We start from the raw sequence: 12,748 nt of genomic DNA on the forward strand, positions 1-12,748 counted from the left end.
TGAAGGTAATTGGGTACTTGATTTCCTTCAGTGGGAGGTTAACTTTTGTTCTCTTCAATAAGGAGCAAGTGGGTTTAGATGAAAACCAGAGGTGGATTCTTTGTATGGAAGGAGCAGTGATTTCTGCCAGTGGAATGGCTCCATCCAGACTTGGATCTGCAGGAAGTCCGCAGGGTGCCGTTGAGCCGAAGCAGTGTCCACGGATACCACAGGCGTGGGAGAGGACACAGAGGGGAACAAACCAAAGTGGGGACAGTCATTGGATTCTTTTTTTCTAAATTGCTAGAGTATCGGTAGAAAAGTGGACCTTTAATGTGTGGGTTTGCTGGGTTGTGCAGCACAGAGAACTGGGTTTGTCAGTCTGATAGCCTCACGACAAATAGTTACTTGTTAATACTGCCCAGGGGGACCTGGCATTGCTCAGGATTTATAACTGTCCCATCATTAGTGATTTGATGTGTGTTCTAAACCTGTGAAATTTTCCACCACAGATTAAGAACGTCCATATATTATTTTTACTAGTCCGTCAGTTCTTGCCTGAGGCTGCATGGGGGGGGGGGGCGGAGGGTGGAGATGGTGGTGTTTGAGTCTCCCTAAAAGTTAATGCTGTGGAAAGTGAGCAGAAATGCTAAATCAAGCAAGGTAACGGTGCTTCCTGGCACTTGTACAGGCCACAGCTCTGTCCTCATGCCAGGGCCGGGAGCACTGCGGATGCTGAGTCATGAGTGTGGTGTAGAGATTGCAGAGAACTTTATAGACTCAGCAAACAAGCCACCTTTGCAGGCTGCAGTAACCTGACCCAAACTAATCACTAAGAAGTTTATATATATGTTAGAAGCAGAAGAGCTAACGGCCTCCAGAGGTCATTGGAGGTCCCCAGAGGAGGTCTTATCATTAGTAAGACACGCCAAATCTTGTGTCAGTTGAAACTAAAACTTAAAACAAAGGGTAGTTCAACGCTGGCCAAATAAGTGTTCATTGCAGTTTGTTTGTGGTCATTGCTTTTCTCTTATTTATGACCCATTTTCTCCAAACAGCTCATATACCCAAACTTGCTTCATATATAATGAATTAATGGTAACCGTCTGGTTTTTATGTCTATATCTGTGTGTATATATATATATGTATATATATATATATACCCCTCCCTCCCAAACTTAAATGATATGCCCCTTAAATATCTTGTAGCAGGATTTTTTAACCTAACAATATTATAAGCATTTTAGCATATGTTAAATAATCTCCTAAACTTTTATTTTAAAATATACATGATATTTTTTCCTATTTATTTGCTATAATTTGTTTAAAAATCCCAAATTAGTAGATATTTAGATTGTTTCTAATCTTTCACTATACAACCAACTCTAAAGAAAGGCTTTTCAGACATATTTGAACACATCTTTGATCATTGCTTAAGGATTAATTCTGATAATGGGATTTTTCTGGGTCAAGACAGGCACCTTGTTTTAAAGCTTTTGTTACATCTTGAGTTTTTCTTTCTGAAAGTTTATATATAAATCCACATTCACACCACTATTACATACATATTTTTAAAAACATTTTTTTAAAAAAATTTCACATTGCATTCCATGTTGTTTAAGAAAATCTTAAACAGAGTACCAGAAATTAACATAGAAGATTGTTTGGGTTAAATAAACCTGTTTTGTGCAAACCTTCTTCCAAAGATCTCAAACTATTTAGACCAGTGGTTCTCAACCTTCTGGCCCTTTAAATACAGTTCCTCATGTTGTGACCCAACCATAAAATTATTTTTGTTGCTACTTCATAACTGTAATGTCGCTACTATTATGAATCGTAATGTAAATATCTGATATGCAGGATGGTCTTAGGCGACCCCTGTGAAAGGGTAGTTCGACCGCCAAAGGGGTCACGATCCACAGGTTCAGAACCGCTGATTTAGACAAAAGTACACATACACAATACACACACACACACACACACACGCACACGCACATGTGCACACATATACACACATGATTAGAGAGAAACAGATTCACTAATAGCCTGTTGGCTTTGAAGTTAAATATAAATGTGGACATTTACTATATTCTGGGAATTAATTTGAAGCAAAGTGATGAGTCCATACTTCCTGAAGCTTGTCTAGGTTTTCCTACTTCATCACCGCCTGGCTCCTACCTAGTTCCCACTTCCAGCTCAGAAGGGGCTCATGTCTTAGGCTTTTACTTTTGCTGGGTGAAAAGACTTCTTTTCTTATGAGGCAAATATAGGCACTGGAGAGGTCAACCACCTAAGCAGGTAACATAGCCTAGGTGCCAGGTAGTCAGTAAGTACATAGGGGAGACTTCTGTTCTGCACCTGACACAAAATTAGCTTTTGTTGGAGTTTCTAGCACAGTGCTTTGCACACAGTATACAATAAAGCAGTGTTGTTGACTTGATCAACTTTGTTGATGAACCTATTAAAAATAAATTAATTGTTAGTATTTTAGTTCTTATAAAAGTATTAGACATCCATATGACAGCATAAAAGAGTATTTTAAATTTAGCATATTTCTATTAAACCCCTTTAAGGTGAACCATTAACTTTATGTGCTTGCTAACACTTTGGTTTCTCTTCTGCTGATAAAAAGAGCTACCACCTGGCCAGCAGTATACGATTGGATAGAGAGATGCAGTGCTCCCATCCCTACTTCCCTCGACCTTATTGGGTAGGGAAATTGTCCTCTCCTTGCTCTATTTTCTCACCCTGACTTCTTCCTGTTCCCTTGCTCACTCCTGCCCAGGGTCATAAGAGTGACCTAACTGGTGGGAAGGGGTTGGGCATGACTGTGTAATCCCTTCCTCTCTTTCTTTTGTGATATCACCTCCCTACAGGAAGAGCACCTTCTCTCTACTTTTCCATGCTCTCAGTTGTATAGTGGCAGCCTGGGAAGGGGGGAGGTGAGAAGGGTTGTTTGCCCCATGTTGTCTGTGCTTAGGTGGTAAGTCTGGATAACTCAGGGTATAGCATTAGCAGGCCTATTGGATTCTCGGTGAATCCTCTCCTCCAGTATAGTGCTATCAAAAATGAAGGTGATCTATTTTTTCTTTGTTTCAGTCCTGTGTCACTCTTATTTGGTTCTAAACTTAATTGGGTACCACTTCACATCCTCTAGGATGGCTATAATAAAAAAGATGGACAACAACAAGTGTTGGCAAGAATGGAGAACTGGAACCCTGATACACTGCTGGTAGGAATGCAAAATGGTGGAGCTGCTTTGGAAAATAGTTTGACAGTTCCTCAAAATGCTAAGCATAGGGTTCCCTTATGACCCAACAATTCTAAACCTTTACATATCCAGGAGAACTGAAAACATATGTCCAAGCAAAAACTTGCACATGGATATATCTAGCAGCATTATTTATAATCGCAGAAAATTGGAAACAACCCAAATGTTCATCAGTTGACCAGTATATAAACTAAATGTGGTATAATCACACAAAGAAACATTATTCAGACATACAAAACAATGAAGTACTGATTCATGCTACACCATGGATCAGTCTTGTAGACATTATGCTAAGTGAAAGAAGTCAGACACCAAGGGCCACATATTATAAGATTGCATTTATTTGAAATGTCCAGAATATGTTAAGCAAATCCATAGAGATCAAAAGTAGATTAGTGGTTTCCAAGGGCTTGGGGGGTGGTGGTGCAAAGGAGGAATGGGGAATGACTGCTAGTATAGGGTTTCCTTGTGAGGTGATCAGAATATCCTGGACATAGTGGTGGTGGTTTCACAACCCTCTGAAAATACTGAAAACCACTGAATTGTATTCTTTTAAAGAGTAAATTTTATGGTTTGTCAATTATATCTCAAAGGAAAAAAGCCTCAATTAGGGGAATGGTGGTTTATTTAACTACCTTCTCAACAAACATCCATCTTCTGCTCCTTTAAGATTTTGCCACTTAGGCTCATGAATAAGCCCTTCTTATTTATTAGGTTCCAGGTGCTGGATATACGTCAGTGAACCAAATAGATACAAATCTCTGTCTTCCTTCTTTTTTTTATCACTGTAATCACATCACCCTCCTACAGTGTTTTTTTTGTGCTTTCCTTATCAAATCACCACTGTGGCTCAGCTTAAATTTCCTTCTTCCCCAAAGACTTCCAGGCAGGGATTGTCAGAGGGAATGGGCCTCCGTGGGCTTGGCTCAGGGCAGGCCTGAAAGTTAAAAAAAAAAAATCCCCATGAAATCAAGAAAGCAGACAGTACTGGCTCCTCACAAAGCTATTTTAAGTTTGAGTAGTACAATTTTGTGTGAGCTATTAAAAATTTATATGGCATTGGTACAGCCAAACTGTTTTCATACTTGAATATCACTGCCAGTTTAATGAAAGTAAATAATTAAACTGGTGTCGCGGTCACAAGTTCTCTGATTCTCTAAAATAATTTTTCATTTTCTTATTCTGCCACATTCAAATTCAGATATATGTGTCCAATTATAGATATCTTTTTCTCTTTTGCTTACCAGCCCACTGATTTATTAAATAGGATTGATACACCCTGCTGGTTGATAAGTTTGAGGAATTTAAAGATATGCATATAGAATAGTGAATATATTGTTATATTTAGAAATAGAGCCTGGAATATCAAATAGGAACTAAGGGCTATGTAGTTTCTTTTCAAACGTGTATCCACAGGTTCAGGAGTTGATTGACAAAATCAGAGCTTGGTCACCATGAACGGCCTAGTTTATGAGAATTTCTTAATGAAGATGATATGAACTGAGTGATAGAACTTGACTGAAGCAGATGAGGTCATTAAGCAGACACAAAGGTGGGGCAATTTTAAAGTAAAGTAAATTGAAAAAAAAGGTTTCCTTTTCCAAATGGTTGTATTTAAAGTGAGTAGAATAAAAAAAACATTCCTTCGTTTGATCATTAATACCTGGGATCCAAATCTTTCGCTCCTCTGTGTTATCAGCAGGCTCACAGAGTTGCTGCCCCAGCCACTTCTGATTACGAAGTGTTTTAAAGGATGCACATGACTTCAGTGTTTCGGTATTTGCAGGAGTGGCCTGGTCGTTTCCAGGGGAACGACTCCTTAGCCCGGCAGCCCTGTGGAGCCGTGTCCGTTACTGGAGCATCACCTGGCCGTGAAGCGCTCAGCTCTGTGCCAGTGGGAGGCTGAGAAAGTTGGGAGCATACTTACTAGGATTTTTAAGTTCCTTTGACTAGCCAGTAACTCTCACTTATCAGATGTTCCACTTTGCTCAATTTAATGAACTGACTGACAGTTTTGTATCCCGAAATGCCTCTGGGGGCCCACATAGACTGGTGTCGTGTGCTGAATGAGCCCTTTGTGGCCCCCCTCCCTACTGTTTGCCTGGTCACCGATGTGTCCCACTCATAGGCGGTGGTCTCCAATTCACTGGCCAGCACTCTTGAGCTGCTTGAGGCCTTCCTGACTAATCCGAGAGCCTGAAAATGTGGGATTCATCTTGGCTTTTCCTGTTGTTGGAAGAGCATTTTAACAATGCCTCCCTCTCTGTACATGGAGGTAGTGGTTACTGTGAGATAGTGGGTGTTCAAGATGGCTAGTTCTTGTGTCGAAGGCACCACTAACTGCCCAGTGCCACTGTGGACAAAGCCCACTAGAAGTGGCCGGTTTGCCTGCTCCACTACCGTTACCCTGTTTCCCAAGAGGGAATGCCTCTTTTCAGTTGGGATTTATTTAATATGAAATACCTCAGGATGTTCCTTCGCAGTGGTGTTTACAAAATGCTGCATAGATCCATAGAGTTGCTAAATAGTATTTCACTGGTAATACTTTCTTGAAAACTTGGTATATATTTAGTAATTAGTAACTAAGAAAATTCTTTAATACTACTAACACCCATACAAAATTAGAACCTGCCAAACTATTTGTAGTGCTTAGTATAACTACATAACTAGATATTAACACTTTTTTGTGATGATAAACATCAGGGATTGGATGTTACCTCAAGTCTCGTTTGCGGTCCGAAAAATATGGTGCTCCACATTTAAATATACAGGGAACTAAAGCAGTTTCCTTCGGACAATACCCTGTTTTAATTAAAACAGGTAACAATGGCCTTTATACTGAGAGAGCATCAACCTTCAGTTTCCAATGCAAGTTAAATCTAAAAAAAGAACTTGGGAATATTTTCTGGGGAAAAATGAATATTTTTAGGAGTATCTGGAAAATACAGTTTTTCTTAGAAAGGTCAAGTAAATATGACAGTGTTTGCTATGCATTTCTAATAATCACCTGATTTAAGATAGCCTTTTGGTATGATACAAAATGCTAAATAACCAGTTTGATGGAATTTGCAGTTACCTGTGACTGTTTTTAGAATCATGTGAAGACTCTGAAGTTTAGTTATAGAGTCATGACCTGGATTCTGAAAGTGCTGAGATGTGTGATACCATTTGTCCTTATAAGTTCCAGAGTTGAATATGCAAATAGAATTTGACATATTATATACAAGTCAAAATTTATATACAAGATTATTGTATGAGAACTGAAAAGCAACCTTTATAAAATATTATCAGGGTTATAATACCAAATTTAGACAACCAACATGGAAAATTTGTATTATGCTCTGAGGCTATTGTAGTACAGTATAATAAGCAGTGATCAGAATGACTATAAATCATCAATAAAAAGTCAAAGTATGTCCAGTATATTCTACGTAAGAAAATAAATAGGAAGTTTCTGGTTAAACAATGTGACTTCAATGCTTATATTTATTCCCTTCTATAACCCACTCAAATAGCAGTTAAGAAGTAAAAAGGGCAAGCCAAGAGAAGAAACGCCAGCAGATGAGAGGTGTCCATAAAATTGTAGGAGAGAGAAAATGGATGAGGAGTCATTGTCCAAGGTTTGAGCTTTTCCTGCTCTCCCAAGTTCTTCTGGGCAAACCCAGAAGCCAGCCAGCTCATGTCACTTCACCCAGAAAGGCTCAGGGATTGAAGGCACATGAAAACAGAAAGGTTGGTTAAAAGTCTGCCTGGAGTCTATTTAAAATCCCTGATCTACTCCATACCTCATATAGCCAGGTAGCCATATCTCCTGTACTCTGGTAGAAGAAGTCAGTTTTTAGAGAAATATGGAAAGGAGGGAATTATCAGAGAAACAGTAAAAGTCTCCCAGAACTGAAGTGCATGCATTTTCTCGATTAAAAGGTATAACAGAGTGCCCAGCACATTGAATAAGCAAAGACCCACACCAATGCATGTCATGAGATTTTATGAAAATGGGGATAACTAAAATTTCTTAATGTCTTCATGAAAAGGGAAAATAGATATGATAGAAAATATCTATCATTAAAGTTACATCCCACTCACAACAAGAACATAGAAGTTGTGAGACTATGCAAAATGCCAAGAGAAAATAATCTCTATTCTAGAATTCTCTACCCACCCAAATGATCACTCAAGTTTAAAGATAGAAAAAGAAATGTTCAATTGTGCAAGTTTTCTCACCAACTTTATCTTCCATAAACACTTTTTCAAGAAAGTAGCAGAGGATGTGTGCCTCCAGAAAAGGGAGGGTGAGATAATGAATGGAGAAGACATGGGGTATAGAAATCAATATAGCAGGGGTGAGGGAAGGGAGCTCCCAGGGTGATGCTGCAGAGAAGTCCTGGTTGGCAGGTATGCATCAGGCCTAGTAGGAGGTCAAAGGGAAACCATAAGGGTGTCTCCAGGAACAAAATAAATTGTGATAAATTACCGTTATGTTTGATGATAGGAGGAGAGTTGTAGATAATATTTTAGATAGTGGGGCTATTAAATACATGGGAAAGTCAGCAAACAAGAAAACAAAGCAAATATTCTTGAAAAAATTTAAAATGGATCAAAAAAGAATATGTAATCACAACTATGTACAATTTTTGCATAGTTGTAATAGAAACACTAAATACCAATTTAACCCAAAACTGGTGATGCGGATTGGAATGCACTAGTATTGAAGGCAAGAGGGTTGTTAAGATTCTATATTAGGTAGATAAGTCTAAAGTGAAATCAGGACAGAGGAGTAAAAATGTTCCATTCAGAAATACATAAGTAAACAGAAGAAGCAGTTAAAAATGATTGCTGTGGAGGTGGGGCGAGAGGGAGGAAGGAACTAGCTATATTAAAAAAATAGGCCTTGTAGTTACTATTTGATTTTGACAACTAATTTGTATATTACTTCCAATTTTTAAAACTAATTTTTAATAGTAGGAAAGGAATTAATGACGTTTTATGTAATTTTCCATAAGAAATGATTACAAATAACAACATTGGGGTCTGTCCTCAGTTAGGTAGAAGACCTTATTCCAAAACAGTTGATGTGCCCGCAACCCAGGTACATGCCCTTGACCGGAATCGAACCTGAGACCCCTCGGTCCGCAGGCCGACGCTCTATCCACTGAGCCAAACCGGTTTCGGCTAAAACTAATTTTTAATAGTAGGAAAGGAATTAATGACGTTTTATGTAATTTTCCATAAGAAATGATTACAAATAACAACATTGGGGTCTGTCCTCAGTTAGGTAGAAGACCTTATTCCAAAACAGTTTCTGTTAAGTATCTACTCCCTTCCATGCTTAAGAAAGCTATATAAGTTGTACCAGTGGTATTGGTGTGTCTTATTCCCACCAAGCCTTTTCTCCTTCATTAAATTTTATAGGCACATGCTTGTCATAGGGAAGTTGAAAAATTGCCTAGCGCTTTGAGATTTCATATTAACCAGGAAGAGGTTTTAGGACCTTCCTCACAGTTGTTTTTGCTTTATAGACGCGTCCCAAGGAGTGAATCATGATGCAGAAAACATAATTTCTCAAACCTTCTGCGTTGTAGGGTGGAGAGCACTGTTATTACCATGGGAGCATCCGAGGCGTCAAGGACTCCCGGGCAGCTCTGTCGACCTGCAATGGACTTCAGTACGTGAGACTCTCATTGGGACAATGGACTTGCTTCCATTCATTCATCCTTCCCATCTTTTCTTTCATAGATAAGTCTTGTAGTGCCTCTTCTGTGCCAGTCCTATGTCAGAGACTGGATATGGAGTGATGAACAAGGAGGGCGTAGTCTCTATTTTCTTTTTAATCTTTAATTTCTTTATTGATTAAGGTATTACTCTATTCTCTTAACACTTAGAGTTTGCAGGAGATTCTGAGGTTAAACAAATGATTACACAGATTAATATTTAATTTGCCTTTTTGGTAGGTACTGTGAAGGGGAAGGACAGGGACTTATAGGGTGACCTAACCTAGATCCAGGAATGTTTCCCAGAGGTGGATGCTGGAGGACACATCAGCTGGATCAGACCTAAGGATAACTAGGCGCTAGCCAGGTGCGGGGGGTGTGAAAGAGAGGAGCTCATGCATCAGCTTTGAGGCAGGCTTTAAAAAACACCTGTAGCTGCCTTTAGACCCGAACCCACACACGCCATGTAAAGATCTATTTGTGCTCATGTGAAGAAAAAGGATCTCAAAAATCTGATCTCTGCACATAACAAAAATTTCTGTATCTCCAAAAATTAAATGTGATTTTCAGCACAGAGGCATTCTGCTTAATGGAAATTCACAACGTGCAAGCGTAAAGATCCTTCATTTGCCTCTTTCGAATCAGATGGCTTTAGATTATTGTTACACATGAAGAACCTGACTATTTTCTTATCAATGATATTGGATTTGCATAACAAGAAATTTGGACTAGTCGTGCATTATTCTGGAGAAACAACTCGCGATACTGGAACTGCATGAACAGTCCAATCCCAGATTAACCTTCTAATCTGTCCATTTAATTAAAAAATTAATCATATCATGTATAATTTGTCGCTCTTGGTGTATACTTTTTACACCCTGTGTAGCCTAGATGCTGTCTAGTGTAGTGTGGGGACCACCATGGGGTTCTGTGCAAATATATAGTTTAGATTTGAGGCAGTATAAAGGTATTTATTTAGATATACTCTTTCTTTTTTTATCTTTAATTTCTTTATTGGTTAAGGTATTACAAGTGTGTCCTCATCCCCCCCATTATACTCTTTTCTTTTAAAGATGCAATATGCAGCTCCCCTGCTATTTCTTGCTGTTTGCTGTAATTGTTAATTTTCTCCTTGTGTGGTTTCTCACGCTGCAGTGGTATGTTTGAAGATAATACCTTTGTGTATATGATTGAACCACTGGAGCTGATTCATGATGAGGTAAGTCTGGCTGTGACATCAGTTTCCTTGTGATGTTTTATTCTTTCAGCATCTTTGCCTTTGAGCAATAAAGAGAACATAATGTAGATTTCACTGTGCATTTAAACATAGTACCTGTTTCAAACTTGGGGGGGGAGAAAGAGAGAGAGAGAGAGAGAGAGAGAGAGAGAGAGAGAGAGAGAGAAGGAAGGAAAGAAGGAAGGAAGAAAAAAGGAAAGGAAAGGAAGAAAAGAAAGAAAAGAAAAGAAAGGAAAGGAAGAAAAGAAAGAAAGAAACATTGCTGTGACACATGCCCCGACTGGGATTGAACCCACAACCTGGGTATATGCCTTGACTGGTAATCAAACCCACCACCTTTTAGTGTATGGGACGACCTTCCAACCAACTGAGCCACACTGGCCAGGGCTAAACTAGCTTTTATTCTCACTCCTTCTTTAGATAATTGTACAACTATTAAGCATGTACTTAACTTTTGTGAGTCTGAGAATCTACAGTGGGGAAATTTGTGGGTTGAACTATGATTATATTATATAATATTTAGGTTTCTTTAGAGGTAGGGGAGAAAATAATGTTTAGAGTCATTCACAGGCCATCAACTAGACAAAAAAATCACAAGGACATTATGCTAAGTGAAATAAATCAGGCAGACAAAGAGAAGTATGGTATAATGTCACTTATCTGTAGGGGCTCTAAAAAAACAACTTACAGAAATAGAAAACAGATTAGTGGTTACCATAGGCCAATGGGGAAACGGGTGAAGATGGTCAAAAGGTACATTCTTCCAGTCAGAAGATTATTAAGTTCTGGGAGTGTAATATACACCATGGTGACTATAGTTAACAATACTGTATTATATATTTGACAGTTACTAAGACAGTCAATCTTAGTTCTCATCATAAGAAAACATTTTGTATCATGTGAGGCGGTGGCTGTTCACTAAACTTATTGTGAAGATCATTTTGCATTATATACATATATCAAATCATTATGCTCTACACTTTAAACTTATACCATATTGTATGTCAATTATATCTCAATACATTCTAATAGTGTTGCTCACTAATAGCATGTAGCCAAATTTAAAATTTGGTATATGTTCATCAAATACTGTAATGAGAGTTACTACATGCTGGGTACTGTTTTAGGTGCTGGGGATAAAATGGTGAACAAAATAGATATAGATCCTGGGCCTAATAGATCTTATAGTCTACAGGGGCAGACAGGAATAAACAGACTGGATAATTAATTATGGTATATTAGACAGTGATACATACTAAGGGTTAAAAATGAAGCCAAATGGAGTTAAACCTTCACTTTAACTATCCAGGGAAGGGCACAATGGGATAGTAGTTTTGAATGAAGACCTTCTAGACATTAGGGAGCTGGAAGAACATTTCAGGAGAAGAGCCCATGCAAAGGCCCTGAGGCAGGGCTGTTCCCAGTGTGTTGTAGGAAGTTAAAGGAACCCAGGTTGGAGAGGAGTTGAAAAGTGGGGGGAATGGTAGCCAATGAAGGCACTGAGAGGTAACAGTAGGGATGTTATGTCAGTGAAAAGCACTGCTACTGGGAAAATATTGTGAGAGTGATAGGATCAGAATATTGCAATCATTTGATGGGGAGCAGAAAATGATTTTGATCTTTAGAGATTTCAAATGTAGAAAAAATAAATTTTGAAACAGGTAGCCTGGCTGGTGTGGCTCAGTGCTTGAGCATCGACCTATGAACTAGAGGAGGTCACAGCTCGGTTCCCAGTCAGGGCACATGCCTGGGTTGTGGGCTGGATCCCCAGTAGGGGGAGTGCAGGAGACAGCTGATCAACGATTCTCTCTCATCATTGATGTTTTTATCTCTTTCTCCCTCTCCCTTCCTCTCTGAAACCATAAAAATATATTTTAAAAAAGAAACAGGTAATAGTCATATATGTAGGCTATTGACAATAACAGTTGAACACATTTAATTTCTTTGTTGTGGCAATGTATGAATATCAGGTAAGTTTCAAATTTGAGACAGAAAAGTCACTAAATTTTAAATGGTAAATGTGTGAATAATCCTATATAATTTTTTAACTGGTAACTATAAAAATTAACAGATAATGAGACAACGCCACCCAGATAAAGACATTTTGATTAAGTAAAATGTTTGTCCAATACTACAGTGGTAGGTAGAAAGCCTGTATACTGTATAGCAAAATTATTTGACAAGTTCAGCAAAAAATTAACTTTGATTTCTGGCATTAATTAATAGCCCTGTTCCCCCCCACAAAAAAAACCCACAAAAAAAAAAACACAAAACAAAATAAAGTAAAACCTACAGAACAAAACCAAACCAAAAAATAACAACTCCTTGCCCTGATCAGTGTGGCTCAGTTGGCTGGAGTGTCGTCCCATGCGCCGAAAGATGGCGGGGATGGGGGTGAGGGGAATGTCCAGCTCCCATCAGGGCACATACCCAAGTTGTGGATTCGATCCCCTGTTGGGCCACTTGCAGAAGGCAATGCATTGATGTTTCTCTCTCACATCAATGTTTTTCTCTCTCTCCTTCTTCCTCTCTCTAAAATCTTTACAACAG

The 12,748-nt window shown here is 38.7% G+C and overlaps 1 protein-coding gene across 1 annotated transcript in view; it reads left to right on the forward strand.

Moving 5' to 3' along the window:
* The window catches only part of ADAM23 (ADAM metallopeptidase domain 23), a 144,337-nt gene that overhangs the window by 69,536 nt on the left and 62,053 nt on the right, over window positions 1–12,748 (forward strand). The window contains exons 4-5 of the mRNA XM_006082750.3: window positions 8,833–8,915; window positions 10,117–10,180. Of these exons, the coding sequence (XP_006082812.2) occupies window positions 10,121–10,180 (60 nt within the window). The 5' untranslated portion in view covers window positions 8,833–8,915; window positions 10,117–10,120. The remainder of the gene's footprint in view (window positions 1–8,832; window positions 8,916–10,116; window positions 10,181–12,748) is intronic.

Source organism: Myotis lucifugus, unplaced genomic scaffold (assembly GCF_000147115.1).
Source record: "Myotis lucifugus unplaced genomic scaffold, Myoluc2.0 scaffold_3, whole genome shotgun sequence".
NCBI lineage: Eukaryota > Metazoa > Chordata > Mammalia > Chiroptera > Vespertilionidae > Myotis > Myotis lucifugus.